Source organism: Salvelinus sp. IW2-2015, linkage group LG2 (assembly GCF_002910315.2).
Source record: "Salvelinus sp. IW2-2015 linkage group LG2, ASM291031v2, whole genome shotgun sequence".
Taxonomy (NCBI): domain Eukaryota; kingdom Metazoa; phylum Chordata; class Actinopteri; order Salmoniformes; family Salmonidae; genus Salvelinus; species Salvelinus sp. IW2-2015.
This window is the reverse complement of record NC_036839.1, coordinates 21,199,844-21,225,802: the sequence shown is the minus strand read 5'-3', so window position 1 is coordinate 21,225,802 and position 25,959 is coordinate 21,199,844. Positions and strand designations below refer to the sequence as shown.

The 25,959-nt window shown below is 46.3% G+C and overlaps 1 protein-coding gene across 1 annotated transcript in view; it reads right to left on the bottom strand.

Annotated features, from left to right (window-relative positions):
* Positions 1–25,959, bottom strand: part of klf7b (Kruppel like factor 7b) — a 95,826-nt gene that overhangs the window by 27,272 nt on the left and 42,595 nt on the right. The window contains exon 2 of the mRNA XM_024005742.2: positions 2,410–3,052. Within this exon, the coding sequence (XP_023861510.1) occupies positions 2,410–3,052 (643 nt within the window). The remainder of the gene's footprint in view (positions 1–2,409; positions 3,053–25,959) is intronic.

Here is a 25,959-nt window from a genome sequence, read left to right as displayed (position 1 = left end):
CGCGAGACAGACACACCGAGAGATGAGAGAGTAAACGAACAGAAAGAGTAAGACAGAGAGAGAGAGAGATGTGTGCCAGGCCGCCTTGAACCGCAGTCATGGAACTGGCAGACGACACACGAGCGCAATTAATGGGGCAATCTGGAGTCTGGATGAGGTGTAACTAGCAGTTGCCCACAGGCAACCTAAACACCCAAAAAGTGTGGACGGCAGGCTCTGGGTGGGCTGGTAGCTTTTTTGGTGGGGTGGGGGAGAAGTGTTATTTGGGGGTTGGGTGGTGTTAGGGGTCACGGGGTAAGTTGCGAAATGGGCAGCACTGTGTTAAAACAAGTCTGAGACCTGATACCAGGAGCTGCAGAATAAAGAACTGAAAAAGAGTTCAGCCCATTCCTTAGCGAAAATCTCTCTCGGCCTGTTCTGATATGGTCTCCTACGCAACGACAACAGCAACAGCTCCCGCTCCCCCCCCCCCACCTTCCAAGCAAAACTGCGCACTCATGCACCAGCACCGGGAACTCTCCCTCCCATAGCATCAACAGGGGTGCCTGTGGGCTTGTCAGTTAATTCATTGTCTTAGTCAACTGGAGATAGAGTGTAGAGCCTATTATGATCTCTCAGCTGAAGTTACAGCAGACAGACAAACAGACTGACTCAGACAATTACGGCCCATTTCACATTTCCTAGAGTTTCATCCATACAGCAGCTCCCGTCTCCCTAAAACAAAGAATCCCATTCCCAACACCAGAGGAGTGAAGATAGGAAAATAGTGGGTGGGTTTCTGTTCTGACTGCTCACATTCTAGAACAATGTTCAACCTATAGAATTAGAATCACTAGAATGAACATTCGTTGTAGTCATTCTAATTCTATAGTCATTCTAGTCATTCTAATTCTATAGTCATTCTAGTCATTCTAATTCTATAGTCATTCTAGTCATTTTAATTCTATAGTCATTCTAGTCATTCTAATTCTATAGTTATTCTAGTCATTCTAATTCTACGGTTATTAAACCTCAGTGAAAGGCTGTGTGTTTCCTTGCCAACTGTTATTGATGGGGCCATCCAGGAGCATGTCATCCTCATGAAGCAAGGGCCCCCCTTAAATCCTGCACTAATCTTAATCTCCCTCCCTGTGTGTCACTGATGTATGGACATAATAACCAAAAAGAAGGATTAGGCTAATTACTGTACTGTGCTGCTCTTGTCTTGTAATGAACATATCGGGGCTGGGGCTACACAGCAGCATGCTGCAGCATGTCTTAAGGGTGTTCTTTTCTCTTCTACCCTTCTCTTTTTTCCCCTTTTCCCTCCTCTCCTTTTTTGGGTGGTGGAAGAGGAGGGGGCGAATGAATGGCTTGCATCAGCTCGCTGGTGATTAGCATCGCTAGCGCTCTAGTGGCAGCGGTGAAACCTGCCGAGTCAACAGCAGGCCGCAGGAAAGGATTAGCGTCGCTAACACTGATGCTAACGCTACGGCTAGCGCTAACCTGATGCCAACACTTCTCTCTCTCTCTCTCTCTCTCTCTCTCTCTCTCTCCGTCGCTCGTCTCATCCTGATCTCGTCTCTCCCGCTCTGCTCTCTCTCTCTCTCTCTCTCTCTCTCTCTCTCTCTCTCTCTGAGGTTCACTGGGAGGGCAGTGGTGGTTAGATACTCCAGGCTGCAGTAGACATGGCTGAATTAGCCATTTAGACCTGTCAGTCTATCAATCCATTGGCAATTACCGTACCACTCCCCCCGCTAGCAGCTTGTGGATGGAGAGACTGGACTGGTTTCAGTAAGAGACTCAGAGTCACTGAGGTGAATGAGAGAAAGAGAGTGAGGCTGCACTGCAGAGCTAAGACCTATGTATTTTTAGCCCATTGGAAGGATCTCACAGGGGGATATAGAGCGATAGATCAAGACTGCTCTGTGTTTCTACTTCACAACACTGGATTGCAATCCTTGCACTCACACATATCAGCTGAGCACTTATACTGAAACAGAAGATGTTTTCAGGCTGAAACCTAAACCTATATTCTCCCAGGGGCTTGTGTTAGGTGCATGGTGCACCTGTATAATTGTAGATGCATGGTCCTTGGTCAGGTTAGACAGTGTGTTTTCAGGCAGTGTGTTTAGTGCATGATCTGGCCTTATTGGCTGTGTACCCTTGTAATCTCCACCCGGCCACCTCTCAAAGCCTGAGAGTTCCTCTCTAGGTTTCTTCCTAGGTTCCAGCCTTTCTAGGGAGTTTTTACTAGCCACCGTGTTTCTACATCTGCATTGCTTGCTCTTTGGGGTTTTAGGCTGGGTTTCTGCATAAGCACTTTGTGACAACTGCTGGACAAAGGGCTTTATAAATACATTTGATTGATTGCATGGTGCATGATGCATGGCACATAGTGACCATGGTCAGGCCTAGGTTCTGTCTCACCTGTGTGTGTCCTCTGGTGTGCCTTCAGGTGGGAACTCTTGGTGTAAACCTTCCTGCAGCCGTTGAACTGACAGCGATGGACCCTCTTCTTGTTCTCTGGGATATCTCCCCCCAGCGACCCAGCCCCCTGCTCGCTGTCGCTGTGCACCCCCCTGCTGGGCGGCGAGGGTAGAGTGGAGTGTGTGGCCACCAGCTTGGCCGCATTCAGACCAACCTTCTTGGCCACCAGTTTGAGCGTGAGCGTACCGTCGGCCGTGGCGGTGAGCGTCTGCATGGGCTTGACCAGGTGGCGGCCCAGCTCAGGCGAGGAGGGTGGTGTGAGGGAGGTGACGGCACTCAGCTGAGCAGCGTTGACCCCGTTGACCCCCTCCTTGGTGGTCTTTGCTCCAGACTCTTTTCCGGAGGCCTTGGTGTTGTGGGACTGTGGGGCCTGTAGCACCTTGGGGAGGGAGACGAGGAGGGGAGGGGGGCTGGGCTGGTCGGGGAGGCTCGGGAGGAGGGGGTCCAGTGGGTCCATCAGGTCCTCGTCACTGTCAGCACCCTGCATGAAGGTGGGCGTCAGGAGACAGTCGAGCTCCTCATCAAACAGCTCTGATAGACGCTTGGGCTCCGTCTGCAGGTACCGCTCCAACTCCAGACACGTCTGTAAGGGTGAGAGAGACACGGTCAGAAATAGGAACAGTACAGGAGAGAACACTCATCCCTAATCTACACATATTATTCAGAGACGCGTGGGCTCTGTCTGCAGGTACCGCTCCAACTCCAGACACTCGGTCAGAGACAGGGACACACAGTCGGCACGGGCACAACAGCCCCACCACACTCATCTCTAATCAATACATACTGTTTCAGATCTCATACAAAAGTACCGATTTGATTAGCCTCATATGAAACAACTGATCATATCAACCATATACACTCTTAGAAAAAAGGGTTCCAAAATGGTTCACAAAAGGATAACCCTTTTTGGTTTTAGATAGCACCTTTTTTTCTAAGAGTGTATGATAACCTGTCAGTGACTCAGGAGAACTCAAACAATCTGACACAGCCACACACTCTATATCATAAAACCACTGCCTAGATACATATCCAGCTCTGCTAATGACATCATGATAATCTGAGCATCCTATCATCCCCACCACCCAGTATGGTCCAGTGGTCCAGCCTCTCCAGTGTTGACCATGTCACCTGCCCCTAGCTGAGCCCAGAGAGGGGGATTATTCTCTGATTGAACTGTGCTGGCCTTACTCTTTCCCTCCTCTCCGCTTTACAGGGGAGAGAAATTAACCAGCCATGGAATTTTTATCATGAGAAAGAGGAAGGGAGGGGGATACATGCAGAGAGAGGGTTAGAGAGAGGGGGAGAGATATAGGGATACGTGCAGAGAGAGGGTTAGAGAGAGAGGGAGAGATATAGGGATACGTGCAGAGAGAGGGTTAGAGAGAGAGGGTGAACATATAACGGGATAATGTGCAGAGAGAGGGTAGAAGAGAAGGGGAGATATAGGGGATCGTGCCAGAGAGAGGGTAGAGAGGAGGGAGAGATAGGATATGGTGCAGAGAGAAGAGTTCAAAGAGAGAGGGAGAGATAATAGATACGTGCAGAGAGGGGGGTAGGAGGGAGAGATATAGGGATATGTGCAGAGAGAAAGGGGTTAGAGAGTGAGAGATAAGGATAAACACGTGCAGAGAAGAGGGTATCACCAGAGAGAGAGGGAGAGATATAGGGGATACAAAATGGAGATGAATACTCACGAAACGTGCAGAGAGAGGTTTAAGAGAGAGACAGAGATTATAGGGATATGATCGCCCAGAGCACGAGAGGTTAGCCAGAGCACGAGGAGACGCGGAGAGATATAGGGTACGTCGACAGGATATAGGGATAACACGATTGCAGAGAGAGGCGTTAGAGAGAAGGGGAGAAGAACATAGGGATACATGGAGAGATATAGGCGATACGTGCAGAGAAGGTTAGAGAGGAGAGGGTGAAATAAATAGGGAGAGAGTAGCATGCAGAGAGAGGGTTGAGGAGAGGGAGAAGATAATAGGATACCACGTGGAGAAGATTACCGGGATAACGTGCAGGGAGAAGGCTTAGAGAGCAGAGGGAGAGAAGGATTAAGGGAATAGCATGGAGAGATATAGGGATAACGATGCAAGAGAGAGGGTTAGGAGAGAGGGTGAAATATAAGGAGCGATACTGTGCCAGACTGAGAAGTAGGCGGGTTTCAGAGAGAGAGGGAGAGATATATACGCGGATACACGTCAGAGCGAAGAGAGGGGTATAGAGAGGAGAGGGTGAAAACAAATATTAGGGAATAACTGACAGCAACGTCTCTTCCGATGTCTTATTTTTCTGCTAGGGCTCATTAGAATCGACGACCCATGGCCTTCTGCCATGAAGAGGAGAGAAAGAAGAGAGAGGAGAGAGAGAGACGAGACGAGAAGAGAGAGAGAAGAGAAGAGAGGAGAGAGAGAGAGAAAAGAGAGAGAGAGAGAGAGAGAGATGAAGGAGAGAGAAGAGAGAGAGAGGACGAGATAGAGCAACGGCTCACTAACTGTCCACTGCAGCACATTCTTCAATATGTGGTATTCTACAATACCTGTTGTGCCGATCACAGGTGGTCAGTTTAGGATATTAAGTGTTTCCGTTTTGGCAATGTCAACAGCTCTAACACCACTTGCGGAGAGGGAAGAGGGGAGACAGCTGCAATGGAGTCGTCAAACCTTTGCAGCACTTTATATACCATGTCAATCCAGAGAAATAATTATAGGTGCTCGCGCCTTACCTCATTTATCTTAACCACAGAAACACTGTGACACCATGTGTCTATTAAAGGCATGCAGTCTGTATGGACTGCTCTGTGTCCCCCTGTTGTTAATCAGTCCAGGCTCTCACCCCCCCAACCCACCCCCTTCACCCACCCGATCGCACCCCGCGATGACATCACATTTTTGTTGGGCATCTGTTGCAGGATGATAAGCTCTGCTTTGCTAGTGCTACTTCTGTTTTAAAAGAACCTCTTCTTTTTTCCTACAGAGGCACATTTGCATATGAGCATATATCAAAGAGATTTCTTCGGGGGGTGTGAATGTTGCAAACTCATTTTGTCTGATAAGCATTGTGTAGATATAGTGCGACGACGCACTAAAAAAGTTATTTGTTAACGCTGCCTGACAGTTGTGCTAAGACAAGGCTTTGGGCGATTCCTTTGACCAGCTCCTTGCTATGATTTGTGAACACTTTTATTCTTTCTTAGTAATTCTTGTGTAATACAATCTGCAGTCAAGCATGGCCAAGGAGGGCCATTGTATTTATTCCCCTTTAAATTGGATCAATCATCACTAATGCATGGTAAAAGCAACACTGCAGGTAGGCCTAGCCATGGCCCTGCTTGCCAAATGACCATTGAGTCAGTTGGAATAGCTCTTTAAACATTGTGCTGCCTTCTGAGTACATATTATCCTCAACTGTGACTAGGCCCACAGTATGGTCAGTGGCACACACCTCAGGGGCTGGACAGGGGGAGGTGATATCACACGCCAGTAGGCGTGTCCAGTAGGAGAATACACTACCTATGACATTTCATGTATGACCTTTACGTTTTTTTCATATGCGATAGGAAAGGTAACACACACACACACATTCTGACACATATGCACACACACATATATACACACACAAACGCACACGCGCACACCCACACACGCACACGCACACACACACACACACACACACACACACACACACACACACACACACACACACACACACACACACACACCCTGCAGGGGGATAGATCAGTGCAGTGTGGGAGCATGCTGGCTCATGGCTTTGGCAGCTAGTGTGAGTAGAGGGGGCTCAGTCACCTCCATTCCCCAGTTCCGTCCCACAACATACGGATAAAGGTCATATCATACTGTACTGGTCTCACTGTGCTGCTGCTCAAAGGACATTAAACCCTGCATGGCCCTATGTACTAAACCAGGCTGAGCTTTCATAGCACTATACACTCCATAAAAAGGGTACCAAAAGGGTTCTGCGGCTGTCCCAGATATAACCTCTTTTGGTTCCATGTAGAACCCTCTGTGGAAAGGGTTCTACATGGAACCCAAAATTGTTCTACCTGGAACTCAAAGGGTTCTACCTGGAATCAAAATTGTTAATCAAAGGGTTCTCCTATGTGAACAGCTGAATACCCCTTTTAGGTTCTAGATAGCACCTTTTTTTTCTAAGAGTGTAAAAATGTATAGATCTAATATTATAAGATCTATATGGAACTGGATCAATCATTATAAGACCATTTATTGGGAGAATAAAGTGGGTGGTTAGGTATAGGCTACATTGTTGTAGAAGTTGCTGAGAAGTATGCTAATTGTCTCTTAAGACTTCCAGCCATTGCTCTAACGCTAGTTAGCAATGGCTCCAGAAACTACCTTCAACTTCCTTCAAACCGCACACAGAGACATCCTGCACAGAGAAGCTTAATTGCCAAAATGTCACACACTATCCCTTTAACAGTGACAATGTTTTGTTAAATAGGTGTACCATGTTTTACAAGGCTCCATCAGTCACATGCAGTATTCTCCGAAAACACCAGTCAGAGGAAATACAATGACCAGAGGTTGTGTGTGTGTGTGAGTAACCACCCCCTAAAAGATTAAGCTACCACCTAAAGCACATACAATACAATACAATACAATACAATACAATACAATATAATACAATACACATAGAACAACAATATAGTTGGAGGTTTTATCTGGTCACACTGACATGGGGTTGAATTGTTCTTAATAGTTAAATACACTACAGGAGAATAGAAGTGGTGGGAAAAGTACCCAATTGTCATACTTGAGTAAAAGTAAACATACCTTAATAGAAAAGTGAGTCACCCAGTAAAATACTCCTTGAGTAAAAGTATTTGGTTTTAAATATACTTAAGTATCAAAAGTAAATGTAATTGCTAAAATGTACTTAAGTATCAAAAGTAAAAGTAAAAGTATAAATCATTTAAATTCCTTATATTAAGCAAAGCAGCTGGACACATTTTCTAGATTTTTATTTATTCACAGATAGCCAGGGGCATGCTTCAATTAGGACATCATTTACAAACGAAGCATGTGTTTATAGTGAGTCTGCCAGATCAGAGGCAGATGGGATGACCAGGGATGTTCTCTTGATAAGTGTGTGAATTAGACAATTTTCCTGTCCTGCTAAGCATTCAAAATGTAACTACCGGTAGTACTTTTGAGTGTCAGGGAAATTGTATGGAGTAAAAAGTACATAATTCTCTTCAGGAATGTAGTGGAAGTGGAAGGAAAAGTTGTCAGAAATATTAATAGTAAAGTACAGATACTCCAAAAAACGACTCAAGTAGTACTTGAAAGTATTTTACACCACTGGAGAATAGCAGTGCGGGGACTACATTTCTACTGTTTACATTAGTTTTATATGAAGCACCTGTTAAAAGTCTATTGAATGTGTAAGTAGGGCTATGTTTTCTCCCCTCTCACACTGTGACTGGGCCATAGCTCCCACAGCTACAATAAAGACCAAAACAAACTGCTCCATCTTCTCCGTTCTCCCCCTGTGAGCCTGGACTCCACCAGAGACTCCACCAGAGACTCTCCACCAGAGACCAGAGAGAGAGCCTTGATGCTAGGCTTAGATTTGTAAGCCGCTTTGGATAAAAGCATCTGCTAAATGGCATATATTATTGTGCGTGTGTGTGTGTGCGTGCCACAATGTATGTGTGTCACAGTGTGTGTATCAAACTGTGTGTGTCCATCAATAATAGATGCTGAACCAAAAGGGTTCACACCCAGCTAAGAGCCTCTGTCTGTCAGACAAAGAGACCAGAGAGGACCACAGCCATCGCTACATCTACAACTAACTGTTATTACCCCATCCAGCTGGACTCCAACTAGACACAAAGGGGAAATTATCACCAGTCTGTCCCAAATGGCACCCTATTCCCTTTATAATGCGTTCATTGGAACACTATCCATAGGGCTCTGGTCAAAAGTAGCTCACTATTTAGGGAATAGGGTGACATTTGGGACGCATCCCCAGCAATATCCGACTTGGTTACTCTCAATGTCTTGGCACCAGTGGTGTTACTTGTGGGGCCCCCTGCCTTGCGGGGGCTGGGGGGCGTGTGAGCTACGCCAGCGCTTGGCACCCTGCTCGGGCATTATAAAGTCAGCACATTATCTAAACTAATGGCTTCATATGATCTCATTCCTGCATCTAGGAAAGTGTGTATTTATGTTCTCTCTCCCCTCCATTTTGGAGTTAAAATCTCGCTCATACAAATAGGTTTTAATTAAAGCTTTGGCTTTCATCAGATGCTGTTTGAAGCTCTATCTCTTGATGCTAAACTGATCTCTCTCCTCCGCTCTTCTCTCTCTCTCTATTCTCTCTCTCTCTATTCTCTGCTCTCCTCTCTCTCTCTTCTCTCGCTCTCTTTTCTCTCTTTCTTCTCTGCTCTCCCCTCTCCCTCTCTCCCCTTCTCGCTCTTCTCTCTCTCCCTACACAGCATGCGTTGATGAGTAATTAGCCACTCAAACGAGCCAGTAAAGAGATACTCTTTATTCAGCTAATTTGCTGATGGGAAGCCTGTGTGTGTGTGTGTGTGGGTTTTCATCTGTGTATGTATAAGAGAGAGAGTGTGTGCAGAGACTGGTAGCCTACGTGCCAAGAGTTTTGATTTCACTGCAGAAAACCTCCTCATTGTGCCTTGAGGGGCTATGCTGTATAACTTAGAGAGAGGTGCCATCTCAGAGAATACAGTTTGTCCCCTCAACCCCCTTCTTCTATTTAGCTTGTACTGTATCATACAGCCTTCAGTGCAACTGGCTGTTCTCAATGAGCCGGAATGGAGTCTGTCCGTAACGGGCCATCTCCCCTCCCCTCTGGTGTTCATAACAATAACCCAGGGTGCTGTAACTTTGCCACAGCTATTATCCACCCCCTCCCAACACACACACACACACGCTTCGAACATCATAACCATTCCTCTGTAAAATTGGTACTGCACCCTTGATTCATTGCTGTTTATTTTGTCGGGAGCGTTAGGGAAAGCGTTAGGAGGGGTTTGAGTGTTTCTGTGGGAGCCTGCGGTACCTGCTGCACCATTAGTTCTGTAACGACACCACAATTACTGAGGCTGAGGCAGCCCTGCCTGTCAGAGGAGAGGAGCGCTATCAGGACGGGAGGATGGGAGGAGGGACAGATGCTTGCCATCAACACAGGAGACGTTTCAAATCTCTATCGCTTTGCCTTCTCCCATCCTCTATTCCTCAAATGACCTAACCTCATCAGAGACTTCTGTCTATCTTTACTAAGACAGAGGGAGATGTAGAAAGAGGGAGGGAGAGAAATGGGACAGAGAAAGGGTGGATAGAGAGAGATGGAGAGAGGAGAGAGTGAGAAAAGAGGGTGGAAGGATAGAGAAAGACAAAGGGTAGAGGGAGGGAAAGCGCTTTACTTTCCCAGTAAGAAGTAGATGCTATCTGTCCCAATGACATTTAGAGCATCATTGTAGCAGAATAACATCCCAGTCATCTGGTCTGGAGCCCACAATGTCTCTGAAAGGATTTCATGGATTTGTTACCCTCCCTCCCCTCTCCTTCTCTAGCAGGGGATCGGTTTACTATGGAGCGCCTGTGTGTGTGAGTGTGAGTAGGAGTGGGAGTGTGGCTTGTCATGGCCCTGCCTGACAACCAGCGGTGTGGCTCTTGCCTGCTGTTTGATGATGTGTGTGAGATGTGATGTGTGCGTGTCTGTGATGCTGGAGAGAGTGACAGTGGAGGGGCCATCAAATCAAATCAAATTTTATTTGTCACATGCGCCGAATACAACAGGTGTTGACCATACAGGGAAATGCTTACTTACAAGCACTTAACCAACAATGCAGTTCAAGAAATAGAGTTAAGAAAATATTTACTAAATAAACTAAAGTAAAAGATCAAATAAAAAGACAATAAAATAACAATAATGAGTCGAGGTAATATGTACATGTAGGTAGTGGTAAAGTGACTATGTATAGATAATAAACAGTGAGTAGCAGCAGTGGTAAAAAAAAGGGGGGGGGGGGGGGGACAATGCAAATAGTCCTGGTAGCCATGATTAGCTGTTCAGGAGTCTTATGGCTTGGGAGTAGAGGCTGTTAAGAAGCCTTTTGGACCAAGATTTGGTGCTCCGGTACCGCTTGCCGTGTGGTAGCAGAGAGAACAGTCTATGACTTGGGTGACTGGAGTCTTTCACAATTTTTTGGGCCTTCCTCTGACAGCGCCTAGTATATAGGTCCTGGATGGCAGGAAGCTTGGCCCAAGTGATGTACTGGGCCGTACGCACTACCCTCTGTAGCATACTATGGTCAGATGCCAAGCAGTTGCCATACCAGGCGGTGATGAAACCGGTCAGGATGCTCTCAATGGTGAAGCTGTAGAACTTTTTGAGGATCTGGGGACCCATGCCAAATCTTTTCAGTCTCCTGAGGGGGAAAAGGTGTTGTCGTGCCCTCTTCAGAACTGTCTTGGTGTGTTTGGACCATGATAGTTTGTTGGTGATGTGGACACCAAGGAACTTGAAACTCTCGACCCGCTCCACTACAGCCCTGTCGATGTTAATGGAGGCCTGTTCGACCCTCCTTTTCCTGTATTCCACGATCAGTTCCCTTATCTTGTTCACATTGAGGGAGAGGTTGTTGTCCTGGCACCACACTGCCAGGTCTCTGACCTCCTCCTTATAGGCTGTCTCATCATTGTCTGTGATCAGGCCTACGTCTGTTGTGTCGTCAGCAAACTTAATGATGGTGTTGGAGTCGTGCTTGTCCACACAGTCGTTGGTGAACAGGGAGTACAGGAGGGGTCTAAGCATGCACCCCTGAGGGGCCCCAGTGTTGAGGATCAGCGTGGCAGATGTGTTGTTGCTTACTCTTACCACCTGGATGTGGCCCGTCAGAAAGTCCAGGATCCAGTTGCAGAGGGAGGTGTTTAGTCCCAGGGTAATTAGGGATGAGATTTGTGGGCACTATGGTGTTGAAAACTGAGCTGTAGCCAATAAACAGCATTCTCACTAGAGGTCGACCGATTATGATTTTTCAACGCCGATACCGATACCGATTATTAGAGGCCCAAAAATGCCGATACCGATTAATCGGACGATTTTTATATACGTATATATATATATATATATATATATATATATATTTGTAATAATGACAATTACAACAATACTGAATGAACAATGAACACTTATTTTAACTTAATATAATACATAAATAAAAACTATCTAGTCTCAAATAAATAATGAAACATGCTCAATTTGGTTTAAATAATGCAAAAACACAGTGTTGGAGAAGAAAGTAAAAGTGCAATATGTACCATGTAAAAAAAGCTAACGTTTAAGTTCCTTGCTCAGAACATATGAAAGCTGGTGGTTCAATATTCTCAGTTCAATATTCCCAGTTAAGAAGTTTTAGGTTGTAGTTATTATAGGAATTATGACGCGTGAACTATTTCTCTCTATACCATTTGTATTTCATATACCTTTGACTATTGGATGTTCTAATAGGCACTTTAGTATTGCCAGACTAATCTCAGGAGTTGATAGGCTTGAAGTCATAAAGAGCGCTGTGATTCAAGCATTGCTAAGAGCTGCTGGCAAACGCCGTAAAGTACTGTTTGAATGAATGCTTACGAGCCTGCTGCTGCCTACCACCGCTCAGTCAGACTGCTCTATCATATATCAAATCATAGGCTTAATTATAATATAATAAACACAGAAATACGAGCCTTTGGTCATTAACATGGTCAAATCTGGAAATCTGAAAACAAAATGTTTATTCTTTCAGTGAAATACGGAACTGTTCAGTCTAAATATACGTCTAAATATTGCTGTTACATTGCACAAGCTTCAATGTTATGTTCATAATTATGTACAATTCTGGCAAATTAGTTTGCAATGAGCCAGACGGCCCAAACTGTTGCATATACCCTGACTCTGCGTGCAAGGAACGCAGGAGAATTGACACAATTTCCCTAGTTAATATTGCCTGCTAACATGAATTTACTTTAACTAAATATGCAGGTTTAAAAATATATACTTCTGTGTATTGATTTTAAGAAAGGCATTGATGTTTATGGTTAGATACAGTCGTGCAACAATTGTGCTTTTTTCGCGAATGCGCTTTTGTTAAATCATCCCCCATTTGGCGAAGTAGGCTGTTATTCGATGATAAATTAACAGGCACCGCATTGATTATATGCAACGCAGGACAAGCTAGTTAACCTAGTAATATCATCAACCATGTGTAGTTAACTGGTGATTATGTGAAGATTGATTGCTTTTTCTAAGATAAGTTTAATGCTAGCTAGCAACTTACCTTGGCTCCTTGCTGCAGATTACCGATTGTTATGAAAACTTGAAATTGGCCCTAATTAATCGGTGATGCCGATCTGGATCTGTTGGGGCGGTATGCGAATTGGAGTGGGTCTAGGGTTTCCGGGATGATGGTGTTGATGTGAGCTATGACCAGCCTTTCAAAGCACTTCATGGCTACAGACGTGAGTGCTACGGGGCGGTAGTCATTTAGGCAGGTTACCTTCACTTTCTTGGGCAGGGACTATGGTGGTCTGCTTGAAACACGTAGGTATTACAGACTGGGTCAGGGAGAGGTTGAAAATGTCAGTGAAGACACTTGCCAGTTGGTCCGCACATGCTCTGAGTATACGTCCTGGTAATCCGTCTGGCCCCGCGGCCTTGTGAATGTTGACCTATTTAAAGGTCTTGCTCACATCGGCTACCGAGTGCGTGATCACACAATCATCCGGAACAGCTGGTGCTCTCTTGCATGCTTTAGTGTTGCTTGCTTAGATGTGAGCATAAAAGGCATTTAGCTCATCTGGTAGGCTCGCGTCACTGGGCAGCTCACGCATGGGTTTCCCTTTGTAGTCCGTAATAGTTTGCAAGTCCTGCCACATGCGACGAGCATCAGAGCCGGTGAAGTAGGATTCAATCTTAGTCCTGTATCGACGCTTTGCCTGTTTGATGGTTCGTCTGAGGGCATAGTGGGATTTCTTATAAGCGTCCGGATTACTGTCCCACTCATTGAAAGTGGCAGCTCTAGCCTTTAGCTCGGTGCAGATGTTGCCTGTAATCCATGGCTTCTGGTTGGGATATGTACTGTGGGGATGATGTCGTCGATGCACTTATTGATGAAGCCGGTGACTGAGGTGGTATACTCCTCAATGCCATTGGATGAATCCCGGAACATATTCCAGTCTGTGCTAGCAAAACAGTCCTGTAGCGTAGCATCCGTGTCATCTGACCACTTCCGTACAGAATTATGGTCAGATTTGCCAAATGGATGGCAAGGGAGAGCTTTGCATGCTTCTCTGTATGTGGAGTAAAGGTGGTCTAGAGTTTTTCCCCCTCTGGTTGCACATCTGGTTTCACAAATGAGGTAAAACAGATTTAATTTTGCCTGCATTAAAGTCCTCGGCCACTAGGCTTCTGGCTGAGCATTTTCTTGTTTGCTCATGGCCTTATACAGCTGGTTGAGTGCGGCCTTAGTGCCATCATCGGTTTGTGGCGGTAAATAGACGTCTACGAATAATATAGATGAAAACTCTCTTGGTAGATAGTGTGGTCTACAGCTGGAGGTACTCTACCTTAGGCGAGCAATACCTTGAGACCTTGAGTCATCGCACACTAGCTGTTATTGACAAATAGACACCCTTCCCCACCCCTCGTCTTACCAGACGTAGCTGCTCTGTCCTGCCGATGCACGGAAAACCCAGCCAGCTCTATATTATCCGTGTCGTCATTCAGCCCAGACTCGGTGAAACATAAGATATTACAGTTTTCAATGTCCCGTTGATAGGATTGTCTCAATCATAGATCATCCAGTTTATTTTCCAGTGATTGCACGTTGGCCAATAGAACAGATGGTAGAGGTAGTTTGCCGATGAATTCTCACAAGGCACCCCCTGTATATCTGTCTTTTATTCACACGAATGATGGAGATTTGGGCCTGGTTTAGGTGAAGCAGTACATCCTTCGCGTCAGACTCATTAAAGAAAAAATCCTCGTCCAGTTTGAGGCGAGTAATCGCTGTTCTGATTTCCAGGAGCTCTTTCCGGTCATAAGAGACGGTAGCAGCAACAATATGTACAAAATAAGTAACAAACAAACAAACAGAATAGCACAGTAGGTTAGGAGCCCGTAAAACGGCAACCATCCCCTCCGGCGCCATTGTATGGTGAAGAGGTTGTGTTGAAGCTGGAATGCTATGTCAGTCAAGGAGGCCAAAGGGGAGACGACAGCTGAAACACACCCACACACACGGTCTCCCCATCCCCCCTCTTCAAAGCCCTAGGGTTCTTGACATTTAGAAGATCCAGTTACAGAGAGAGGCAGTAGATACAGTGCTTTAGTGTGTGAGCTGAGCGCATGGTGTGTGTGTGTGTGTGTGTGTGTGTGTGTGTGTGTGTGTGTGTGTGTGTGTGTGTGTGTGTGTGTGTGTGTGTGTGTGTGTGTGTGTGTGTGTGTGTGCGTGCGTGCGTGCGTGCGTGTGTGTGTGTATGTGTGTGTGTGTGAGCGTGTGTACTTTTGCTGCTTTAATTGAAAAGCTGGTCGTAAAACCAGTGAACTGGAGGCTCTTGGAGGCTGATTTCTTACACAAGACAACAAAAGAGTAGAAGGAGCTCAATAAAGAGGTGAATGGCAAATGGAAAGACACGTGTGTGAAAAGTCAACACACATCAGCTCTGTACAATGCTGAGTGGCAAAAGAGATTCCCTTTGATCTGAAACAAGATTCCCTGACTACGTCCCGAATGGCACCCTATTCCCTATAGTACACTACTTTTGTCCACAGCCCTGGTCAAAAGTAGTGCGCTCTGAAGGGAATAGGGTGCCGTTTGGGATGCAACCCTTCTTTCAGAGGAGACCAAGGCCTGGCAATGGAACAGTTTGTTCTGTCAGAACATCAATCTCAACAAAGAGATTTGGTTCTGTGTTCAGGAGGGTCGAGAGAGCAGACAAAACAAGAGATAAGCATCTGAACAGGACGTACATTACTCCCCAGACCTTTCGATGTCTGTTACCTTTCTCGTTTTATACACAAAATAGGTTTCAGAGCCCTTTCTCTCCGCAGCTACTGTTGGAACTGAAACAGCCCTGGGATGGTTGAGGAACATTCTTCATATAAGCGGTAACACAGAAAATATTACATTTAGACCACAAAACCCAAGCCTTCTTAATGTCCTGAGGCACAGCTAGCTTTTATTGCTTGGGATATGTCCCTGAAATGCCCCCCCTGATCTGCCCAGGCCACAACCCTCCCCTATCCCCAATCCCCCTACCCCACTGGCCTCCTCCAATGAAATTTTAATCAACAGTCTATGATGGAGCGGGGCCACTCAGACACTCCCGCTGTGTGATTGCTCTGCCCCCCCCACCCCTCCATCATCTCTGCACCTGTGTCAACCCCCTCCCCCACTCCTTCTCTCCCTCCCTCCCTACAATACTTACAGTAGCCCCTCATTTCCCTCTCACCCCTTCCTCCCCTAGCTTGTCCCCCCCTCCTCTGCACACGTCCCGACACATTCTCTCACAGCAAAGCAATTAGCACACGAACGTCACCCCCCCCCCTACTCTGCCCTCACCCCCCACCTCAACTCCCGCCCTGATCCGCTGCCACCTGGGCAGACTAATAAACATAGGTTATAAAACTAATGAATAGCGCAGGCAGTAGCAGATAGACACAGCATAGTGCAGAATAAGGAACATTTAAACAGCTGTTAGTGGAGACAAGGCAGATATGCCCTTTTAATTTGGGGGATAATTTAATCTCGTTTTTCTTGGCCCCTGGCCACTGGCGCGTGGTTTGTGCATGCGCGGGGAGCGGGGATTGGGTGGGATACGGAGTGATACGATGGCTGGTTGGAAATGACTGTCTCCTCTGCCGTCACGCGCCAGACGGCCCTTCGCCAGGGTCATTTGTCAAGTCATGCGCTTGTCCTCCAACATGCAGCATTTATCGAGGGTATGAAAATGATGTGCTTACTTTCCACAATCCATTGCTGCAATTCCCACTGACAGCAGAATTGGCTGCAGAGCCAGAGCAGAGCAGAGCACTCACTACTACCACAAAACATGGTGTGAGTCCCACATGGCACCCCATTCCCAATAGTGCCATAGTAGTGCATCATATATGGAATAAGATTCCATTTTGGGTGCAGATGAGGAGTCCATCTCCTGTTTGAGTGTGTTTCTGGGTTAAAACCAGAGAGCAAGGCCTCGTTCATCCCACCAACCACACATTCACTACCTCCGCATTGGACAATTCTGAGTGCCCTAACAGAAAAAAAGAATGAACACTTGACTTTTTGAATGTTGTTGACTTCTATAATACATATTTCTGATTTTTAATGACATCTCTTGGAGAGGCCACTTGTGAATATACTAGCCTACAGCACTTATGGCAGAGGTTTAATAAAAGCTATTTAGCATTACTCTAATATACACAGAGAACACTCAGATGTAGGATTGCATGGCATATCAGCATTACATCAATGCAAAGGCAGCAGATATCATTTCTAATCCTAACCTAACCCTAAATGATATAGAATTTACACACAGAAATATTTCGAAAGATCAACATCTTGATCAAGTGACAAACAAACAACCACCTGTCAAGGTCTTTGCCTCCTGATATATTATGCCATACTGCCTGGCCTGCACTGTGTACCGTAAGACAATCACACCATCATGCATGGCCCCAGCCAAATCAATAGGAGGAAGAGGGAGAAGAGAGGGAGAAAAAAAAGAGGTGTGGTCCCAGTTACCAGAAGGAGAGAGGAAGAGAGGAGGGGAGTGAAGAGGAGAGATAAGGGTAAGATGAGGGAGAGCAGCCTGGTCTCATAGACTAGATGAACCTTAGTAAATGTCAATCCGGGACACTCAAATTACTATATGTTATGTTTGGTACGGTTACATAAGACAGATGGTTACTTAAAGCAAACAACTAAAGTAGGGTGATTGGTCAAGGTGAACGGGTGGGCGTATAATGCAAACATCTAGCAACCCAAAGGACTTTTTCATTTMAGCTAATTAGCAACATTTCAACGACTTACTACTTTTTAGCTACTTTGCAACTACTTAGCATGTTAGCTAGCCATTCCCCTAAACTTAACCGTTTTAGCTAACCCTTCCCCTAACCTTAAAACCCTTTAAGCTAATCCTTCCCCTAACCCTAACCTTAACTCTTTAACCTAACTCCTAAACTTAATCCAAGTTAATTTGGGGCTTCCGAGTGACGCAGCAGTCTAAGGCACTGCATCTCAGTGCTAGAGGTGTCACAACAGACCCTGGTTCGATTCCAGGCTGTATCACAACCGGCTGTGATTGGGAGTCCCATAGGGCGGCGCACAATTGGCCCAGTGTCGTCCGGGTTAGGGTTTGGCCGGGGTAGGCTGTCATTGTAAATAAGAATTTGTTCTTAACTGACTTGCCTAGTTAAATAAAGGTTAATTTTTATTTATTTTTATAAACCCTAACCTTAACCTTAACCCCTACCCTAGCTAATGTTAGCCACCTAGCTAGAATTCATAACATTTAATATGAAATGGGTGATGGAATCCACAAATGAATACAACAGTACCATATGAAACGTAACATATGGAGTAAATGGAGTGTCTTGGATTTACCTACAGAATAATACGAAATGCTCTGAGACGAGGTTGGGGAGAGAGGAGAAAAGCACCTGACTGTGAGTGAAAATCAGGAATTCACAGCCACATTTGGCAACACCTAAAAATATCCCACTGCTGACACCACCTGCTGCAAGCAAGGACTCTCTCAGGAAATACACAGAGGTGTGTGTGTGTATGTGCACGCGTGCGTGTGTGCGTGTGTGATTCTGTGTGTGTTCGTGATTCCGTGTGAAAATGTTTGATATTGCGTGTTTGTGTGTGCATGTGTGCATTATTCCATGTGTGTGTGCATGCGTGTAATTGTGTGTGTCTTATTACACGTGTGTGTTATTTCCTATTGCCTGCCCTGCAGCCAGTGCAGAAGAGGGGAAGTCAAATGGCCCGGTCACTGAGAGAGCAGAGGGTTTTGGGGGACACGAGAAATAAGGAAGAGCGATTGCACTCAGAGGACTTGGCCCTATTAGTGGGCTAGCTTGAGCTCTGGGTGAATTATGGCCAAGCAGCAAATAACCCTCAGGCCATTCCAGTGTGTGTGTGTGTATGTGTGTGCTTCAGTCATATTGGCTTAGCTAGTGGGCTTAGTGTGACCATGCTTAGAGGGGGAATCAGGAATCAATACATTACTGTTATCCCCCCAATTCACTACGGCTGGGCCTGAGTTCATTTCTTTTGGATTCGCTAGTTTTCTAAATGGTGGTGGGAGTGGGAGTGGTTGTAATGTATTGTGCATTGTCTGGCAGTGGCAGCGATGCTTGGGTTGTGATTCTGAGTAAGGAATGTCTGGTGTCTGGTGTAGTGTGTGTTAGGGATGTGATCAAAGTGTTGTAGGTATGTAGGAGGACAACGGTTGTAATTTGAAATGCCACAGAGTAGGGCTAGGGTATTAAAAAAAAAAAAAATTTACAAATCGATATTTGGAGTCAAATATCAATATAATATTATCCAAAAATGTAACTGTATCGATTCCCCCCCACCATCACTACCACCGAGTAGGAACTGGTCTCATCTGGTGTGACATCAATTATGTCTGACCTGTTTCATCTCTCCAGATTTCTCCTTTGTCTGGCAAACATGCAAAACATGATAAAGCAGATTCATTCTGTTCTCTCATTCAAATGATCAACTTCAGATCATTCTCCATTCATTTCTGTCCACCCATAGTACATACAGCTTCAGTAAGACTGTCTGATACATAGATATATTGTCTATGGTCTAATATCTGCCATCCAGATTAGCTCCGCATGCCAAATGTCTGTTTACAACATCAGTGATGTTGTGTGTGGCTGGCCAGTACAGTCAGTGGACCAGAGTTCAGTTTATACACAGGGCTTCATCCCTTCTTAGATGTGTGTGTGAGAGTTTCTCTGTTTAGTCATGCGGACCAGAGTTCAGTCTACACACAGGGTGCAGATCCCTCCTCAGCCTGGATGTGGATGTGGCGAGGGGTGGCTAAGGATCAGGTCTGCTCTACATCTGTATCCTATCTCAGTAGGAGGACGCCTGGCCGGATGAGACAGCTGTAGGTCTGAATGGGAATCCCCCCATTCCATCCTTTATCTGAGTGACTGGTTGAAGACTATGCACTACGCACACAACCCTTATTTAGTCACTCACTATCTGCATTAATTGACCATGAAAGTACCCAATGAATACACAGTTAGTGCTAATGTAATCTGGCTAAGTACTTTACTCGTAGGCAGATAGTTAAGCTCAGCTCTGGGGTTGAAGATTAGGGAGGACAGCAACGCATTCATTACTGTGCTTCAATATTTACTTTTGCTTTCTTGCTGTCTATCAACACCAAGAGGGAGATACTATTTTAGTCCCTCATGGGCCCTCCTCCATTCCTCCTTTCCTCCTCTCTTCTCCTCCTATCCTCTCCTGTCAAATGTGTCTTTCTTTGTCTCCCTCCTGCACATTGTCACCAGGCTTCTGTCTGCTCTCCCCTCCTCCTCTTCCTCCTCCTCTTCCTCTCCTCTCTAGTCCTTTGTCCCACGCACACACACGCAACGCACGCACGCACAGCACGCACGCAACACACACACACACACACACACACACACACCACACACACACACACACACACACACACACACACACACACACACACACACACACACCAGGCTAGCTCCTCTGGGAGCAGGGAGGACACAGACGGACAACAGCTCACACAGAGATGAGGAAAACACATTGTCACCATCGCAGCGTGTCGGTTAAAGCCATTAAAAGCCACATTTTCAAGAGAAACAAGAGACAACGTCTTGACTTTGTGTCGGTGTGAATGTGGGTGTTCTATCAGCCTTTGTTTTAGAGGAAACTGAGGGGATGCGTTGATATCCAAGATGATTGCAGGGTCAAGTGAAACAGTAGTGGGTGTGGAAAGGGTTGACATATTGATGAAATTAGTAAATTGTACATTATCCTTGTTGTACAATACTTAAAATATCGGAATAACCAGGTGTAAAAGGCTCCTTTTTTCCTTCTTTAAACACACTGAGTTGTTAGAAGTGGTGGTGGGATCCCGTGTTAGTGAGAGTGGTGGTGAAGTTAGTTGTGGCTGAGCTGATGTCTTGTGACACATCTTGGCAGGACATAAGGGCTGCAGCGTTCAGGTTCATGACCTAAACCAGACAGGTTTATTATGACATCAGCACTTATCAAGCCAGGGGGAGAGCAGGGCTGAAACACACACGCCTCAACCTAAATGTTAATGACACAGCACAGCACAGGACACACACACACATACACAGACAGACCGACAAACATTTATAGAGATAGCGCTGCCATAAAAGTCATTCCTAGATATTAAATTCTCCTGGCAAAACCTCACAGACCCCTGTATAACCCCGCAGTCAAACCTATTCTATTTCCATATGAATTATTACAAGACACCATCTGTAGTCTATAATAATTCTACCCCATGGAGAAAAAGGATAATAAAGATGATTATTTTCAATATTGTGCTTCTATAAAATTCATCCCCTCCCAGGGCAGAGGAACAAAGCATGGCTGATTCTATTCGGTGGTTGTCTGATAACTCTCTGTCTGACATAACCATTACCCCATCCGTGAAAATCGTATTTTCTAACTCCCCACAGGAACACGCCAAACTGAATAAGAAACTTCATGTATCCCGGTTCCCCTCCTGAATGAGGCCTAATGAAAACCCTCTGCTCTGGGCTCTGATGGGGAGCATTTATGTATAGTCAATAATGAGGTGTGTGTGTGTATGTATGTCTGTGTGTCTGAGTGTGTGTGTGTGTGTGTGTGTGTGTGTGTGTGTGTGTGTGTGTGTGTGTGTGTGTGTGTGTGTGTGTGTGTGTGTGTGTGTGTGTGTGTGTGTGTGTGTGTGTGTAAAGCAGTGAATTATGTAGTTAATAGTGAGATATGAGGCAGCATTCCAGCTAGGGGCCAGCTAGTCAGATCTCAGATCTCTGAGGCAGATCCAGCCAAGGGAGGCCAGGCAAGGGACAGGTCTACAGCTACATCAGGGTGGAGATGGGGCTGGGAACACAACAGCCTTCTCTGTAGTCTGTAATGTGACTGGACTGAAGGCCCTTTGATCAGTGGGACAACAACATGTTATCATACACAGAGGGATTATTTCATACAATACATTTATACTGTTTATCTAAGACACTGTTATCAACTTCCTTGTTGAGCTACCTGGTTTTAGGCAGCGGAAGCATCATTTTCAATGTACCTCAGTCACTACACAACCTTCCCCCCACACACATAGAAACCTATTTCTTACCGAAAATAGCGTGTCCGAGAGAGAGAGAGAGAGAGAGGGTTTCCAATTGCTGAGGTAAAACAGTAAAACAGGCCAGAGGCGACAGCCTGCCAGCCACTCTGTTCTCTGATCCTGATCCATAGCCTCTTCTCTTCTACCGGTCTCAGCCAGTCTGTCCAGCCAAGGGTCAAGGGTCAGCCTGCTACCACCCAATTAAACCCAGCAGGACAGGGCAGAGCCGCTCTGGACCTTGGAGAGGGGTGTGCCCTCCTCGCCTCCAGGGCCCACCACAGGGTCACCCAGAGTCCACCAACCGGTGGGGGAGCTCCTCGCTCAACGCTCGCTGCCTGCCGCATCGTTAATGAACTGCCCGGAGGCGTCCGTGTGTGTGTGTGTGTGACACTGTGTCATCGGGAAGGTGGGCCAGCACAACACAGCGGAACACTTCAAAGAACATGAACAGTGAGTCAGAGTATTGTGGTGGACGACCGTGTCTGAGTCCAGACAGGATTAGCTTTCCTTTCCAAGTTGACTCGACTGAGTAAAGGAAAGTAGATTAGTGGGTCATAAAGGGTGGCTTTTTAAATGAGTATGTGTGGGGGGGTGGGTGAGTGTGTGTGTGTGTGTGAGATGTGTGGGTGTTTGAATGGTAACACTGAAGGACAGTGTGTGCGACCCTTCCATCTGCGTCCCCAAGACACACACACAATGACTTCTAAGCCCTGACAGCGTGCAGCTGCAGCTAATGAATACATTCAGTTAATGGAAGGGGGGCTGTGTCTGTGTGTGTGCGTGTGTGTGCGTGTGTGTGTGTGTGTGTGTGTGTGTGTGTGTGTGTGTGTGTGTGTGTGTGTGTGTGTGTGTGTGTGTGTCAATCAACCTTTGCCTATGTTTGTGTGGGCTAGCCGACAGAGAGAGAGAGAGAGCTATTTCTGTTTGTGTACACACAAAACACACAAATACCCACTCAGTTGTGCTGGGGTCACCAGATCCATGGTTTGACGGTCAGAGCCAGGACAAAGCAGGGGAGAGCTAACCCTACTCGGACGCTTTATCAGCAAACACGTGTCAGTCCAACAATGACCTCTGATCCTTGCTGTCCCCCACCCACACAGCCAGCCATCACAGCCATCACCCCCCCCCTCCCCCCGTCAATATAGCCGTCACTCAAACACACTCATAAAACTATACACACACACACAAACGCAGGCACGCACGCACACACACACTTGACATCTGAGACTACAGATTACCTCACTATAGAGAGAGAGAGACAGAGGAGAAAGTGAGTGAGAGAAAGAGAGTGAGAGAAAGAGTGTGAGAGAAAGAGAGTGAGAGATAGAGACAGAGAGAAAGAGACAGAGAGAAAGAGACAGAGAGAAAGAGACAGAGAGAAAGAGAGTGAGAGATAGAGACAGAGAAAGAGAGTGAGAGAAATAGTGAGAGATAGAGAAAGAGAGTGAGAGATAGAGATACGAGAGAAATAGAGTGAGAGATAGAGACAGAGAAAGAGAGTGAGAGAAAGAGTGAGAGATAGAGAGTGAGAGATAGAGCGACAGAGAGAAAGAGACAGAGAGAAAAGAGAGTGAAGATAAAACAGAGAGGAAAGACAGAGAGATAGAGACAGAGAAAGAGACGTAGAGATAGAGAACAGAGGAAAAAGAGAGTGAGAGATAGAGACAGAGAGAAAGAGAGTAGAGAGAAGAGAGAGAGATGAGACAGAGAGAAAGAGAAGCGTAGACGTATAAAACAGCCCCATGACAGCCCGGCAAAGCCTTTGTGCCATGTCATATTTTGCCCCAAACAAGCAAGGGATTGAGAGCCAGTCAAAACAGCATTCACTGCTCAACATAAACGAGCATTTGATTCACTCTTTTCTCTGAGACCGTTTACAGCCGCCTCCACAGTAGATCCTCTTTTCCTAATGTTTGGGTAAATGCATTTGTTCTGCTGGCAGGTAAGGGCACAACAGAGGTCCCTCGACATAATGGGAGTAGTGGATACAAAAGCAAGCAACCTTTCATTGACAGAACAGTAAGCAAGCCCACTCACAACAACCCAGCGTTACAGTATTGTGTTGGGGCATCGTGTAATGTTCTCCTTACACACGCTGAAGGAAGGGCTTTGTGATAACCATTCTCGCTGTGCGTCCGCATAGAACTCCACTGACTCACTGAGCTCACTGACCCATCCACAGGACTGAAGAGTCATGGTGGGGGTGTTGTAGTGGAACTAAAGGCAGGGGATTGTTTGGGGTGGGGGGGAAGCATTAGTGGGGAGCACCGCAAACATAGGTTAATCCAGAAGAGGCTGGTAGTGATCTGAGCCCAGTCAGTAAACTGGGAAGGAGAGACAGAGAGATTGAGCGATTGAGAGAAGGAGAGAGAGACCAAGAACGAGAGAGAGAGAAGAGCGGAGGAGAGAGATCAGTTTAGCATCAAGAGATAGAGCTTCAAACAGCAGGGAGAAAGTCAGATCCCTGAGAGTCAGATCCCTGTCTTCCTTTAAAGGGATTTAGTGGGGGTGGGGGAGCTTCAGACTCTGTTTATCTTTGTATGGTAGCAGCTAATGTTCTAATGTGGGCCAGCCTGGCAGCTCTGGGGTAATCTAATGAGGATACAGCCATTTTCATTAAACCGCCCAGCCGGGATTACTCCCCCTCACAAGCCGATTGAAAGGGGACCCAGGGTTAACAGCTTGTTATAGGATTGGGGTGTGGGGGGGACACTGAGCTGAGTGAGGGATGCTAGGCTAGCTAATAGTGTGGCTGTTGTGATGGTGTGTGTGTGGCTGTGGTGGTGGTGTTGGTGTGGCGGGGGGTTCTATGCCAGGCTAATCTTCATTAGGCACTGCTATGAGAGGAGGAGAGAAAGGGGCCAGACAGGGGATACAACACTCAGACAAAGACAAAACAAGAGGGGGGAGTGGCTTAAAACAAACAAAGAGCAAGGAGGACTGAGGTAGAGACAAAGGGAGAGAGATGGATAGGGAGAAGGAGAGAGGGGAAGGAAGGAAGGAAGGGACAGCAGGGGAGAGGATAGGAGGGGGAGAGAGGGAAGGAGATGGAGGGGATTGAGAGATGGAGAGAAGAGGGGAGGAAGATAGATAGGGAGAGGAGGGGTATGAAGAGGGGGAAGCGTTTTGTTTCACGGGGACGAGGTGGGTCGGTCGGTGTCGGTTGGTCCTCTGGGCTCTGGTTGTATTGAGATCTCAGGTTACAACACTGTTCTGTTCCAGTCAGTGGGCGTGTGACTGATAGGCCCTGTTCAGCCTTGTTCAACCAATCACTGAGTCCATTTCCCTGTCAGCAGTCTTATCAGCCTGCTGGCACTGGGCCACAGCAACACACCACACAGCCCAGCGCTGGGATAAATGACTTCAGGTAAAGCCTCAGCTATACTGTACATACAGGACAGACAGGATGGTTAGTTACCTCCCATTACCTCTGTAAGAGCTGACAGCTCAACATGCTGTAGTCCCAGTAACCGGATTAATCGTAAGAAGAACAAATCTAAATTCAATGGTCTTCATTTAGATCGTAGTCTAAATGCTGAGTCATAATGATGGCGATAAAACATGATTCACAGCATTACCGCAGTACAGCCCCCGTCAGTTGTAAAATGTCACTGACTCACTGAGTTCATTGGAGGACCAGGTCCAGGAACCAGGAATGTCCTTTCTTTAGGTTCAGGTCCCAGGGACAATGAATGACAGTCCAGCCTGTTACCGTGTGTCTCTGAGTAACGCTGTGAGGCTGTGAGCACAAAGTTACATGAGAACTAGCTACTATAATTACGCTGCTCTCTTTCTTTACTGTGTCACTGACTGACTGACTGCAGTGCGAGACAGCCGTACCGTAGGTTGGCGAGGGAGTCAGCTTTCCCCTGTGCTCTGTCTGTTATGTCGCAGTACTGCGTGAGTGTGTGCATTCGGAGTAGTTTAGGTTGCACATTTCTGAACACATCCATGTGGGCCAGCCAAAATGCTCAGCAGTCAGTGACAGTGAGAGGAACCAAGGCATTTTCCACTGAATATTGCTGATCTGTATCAGGCCAGATCCTATTTGTTCACAGCAAGCATGGATGTTGAG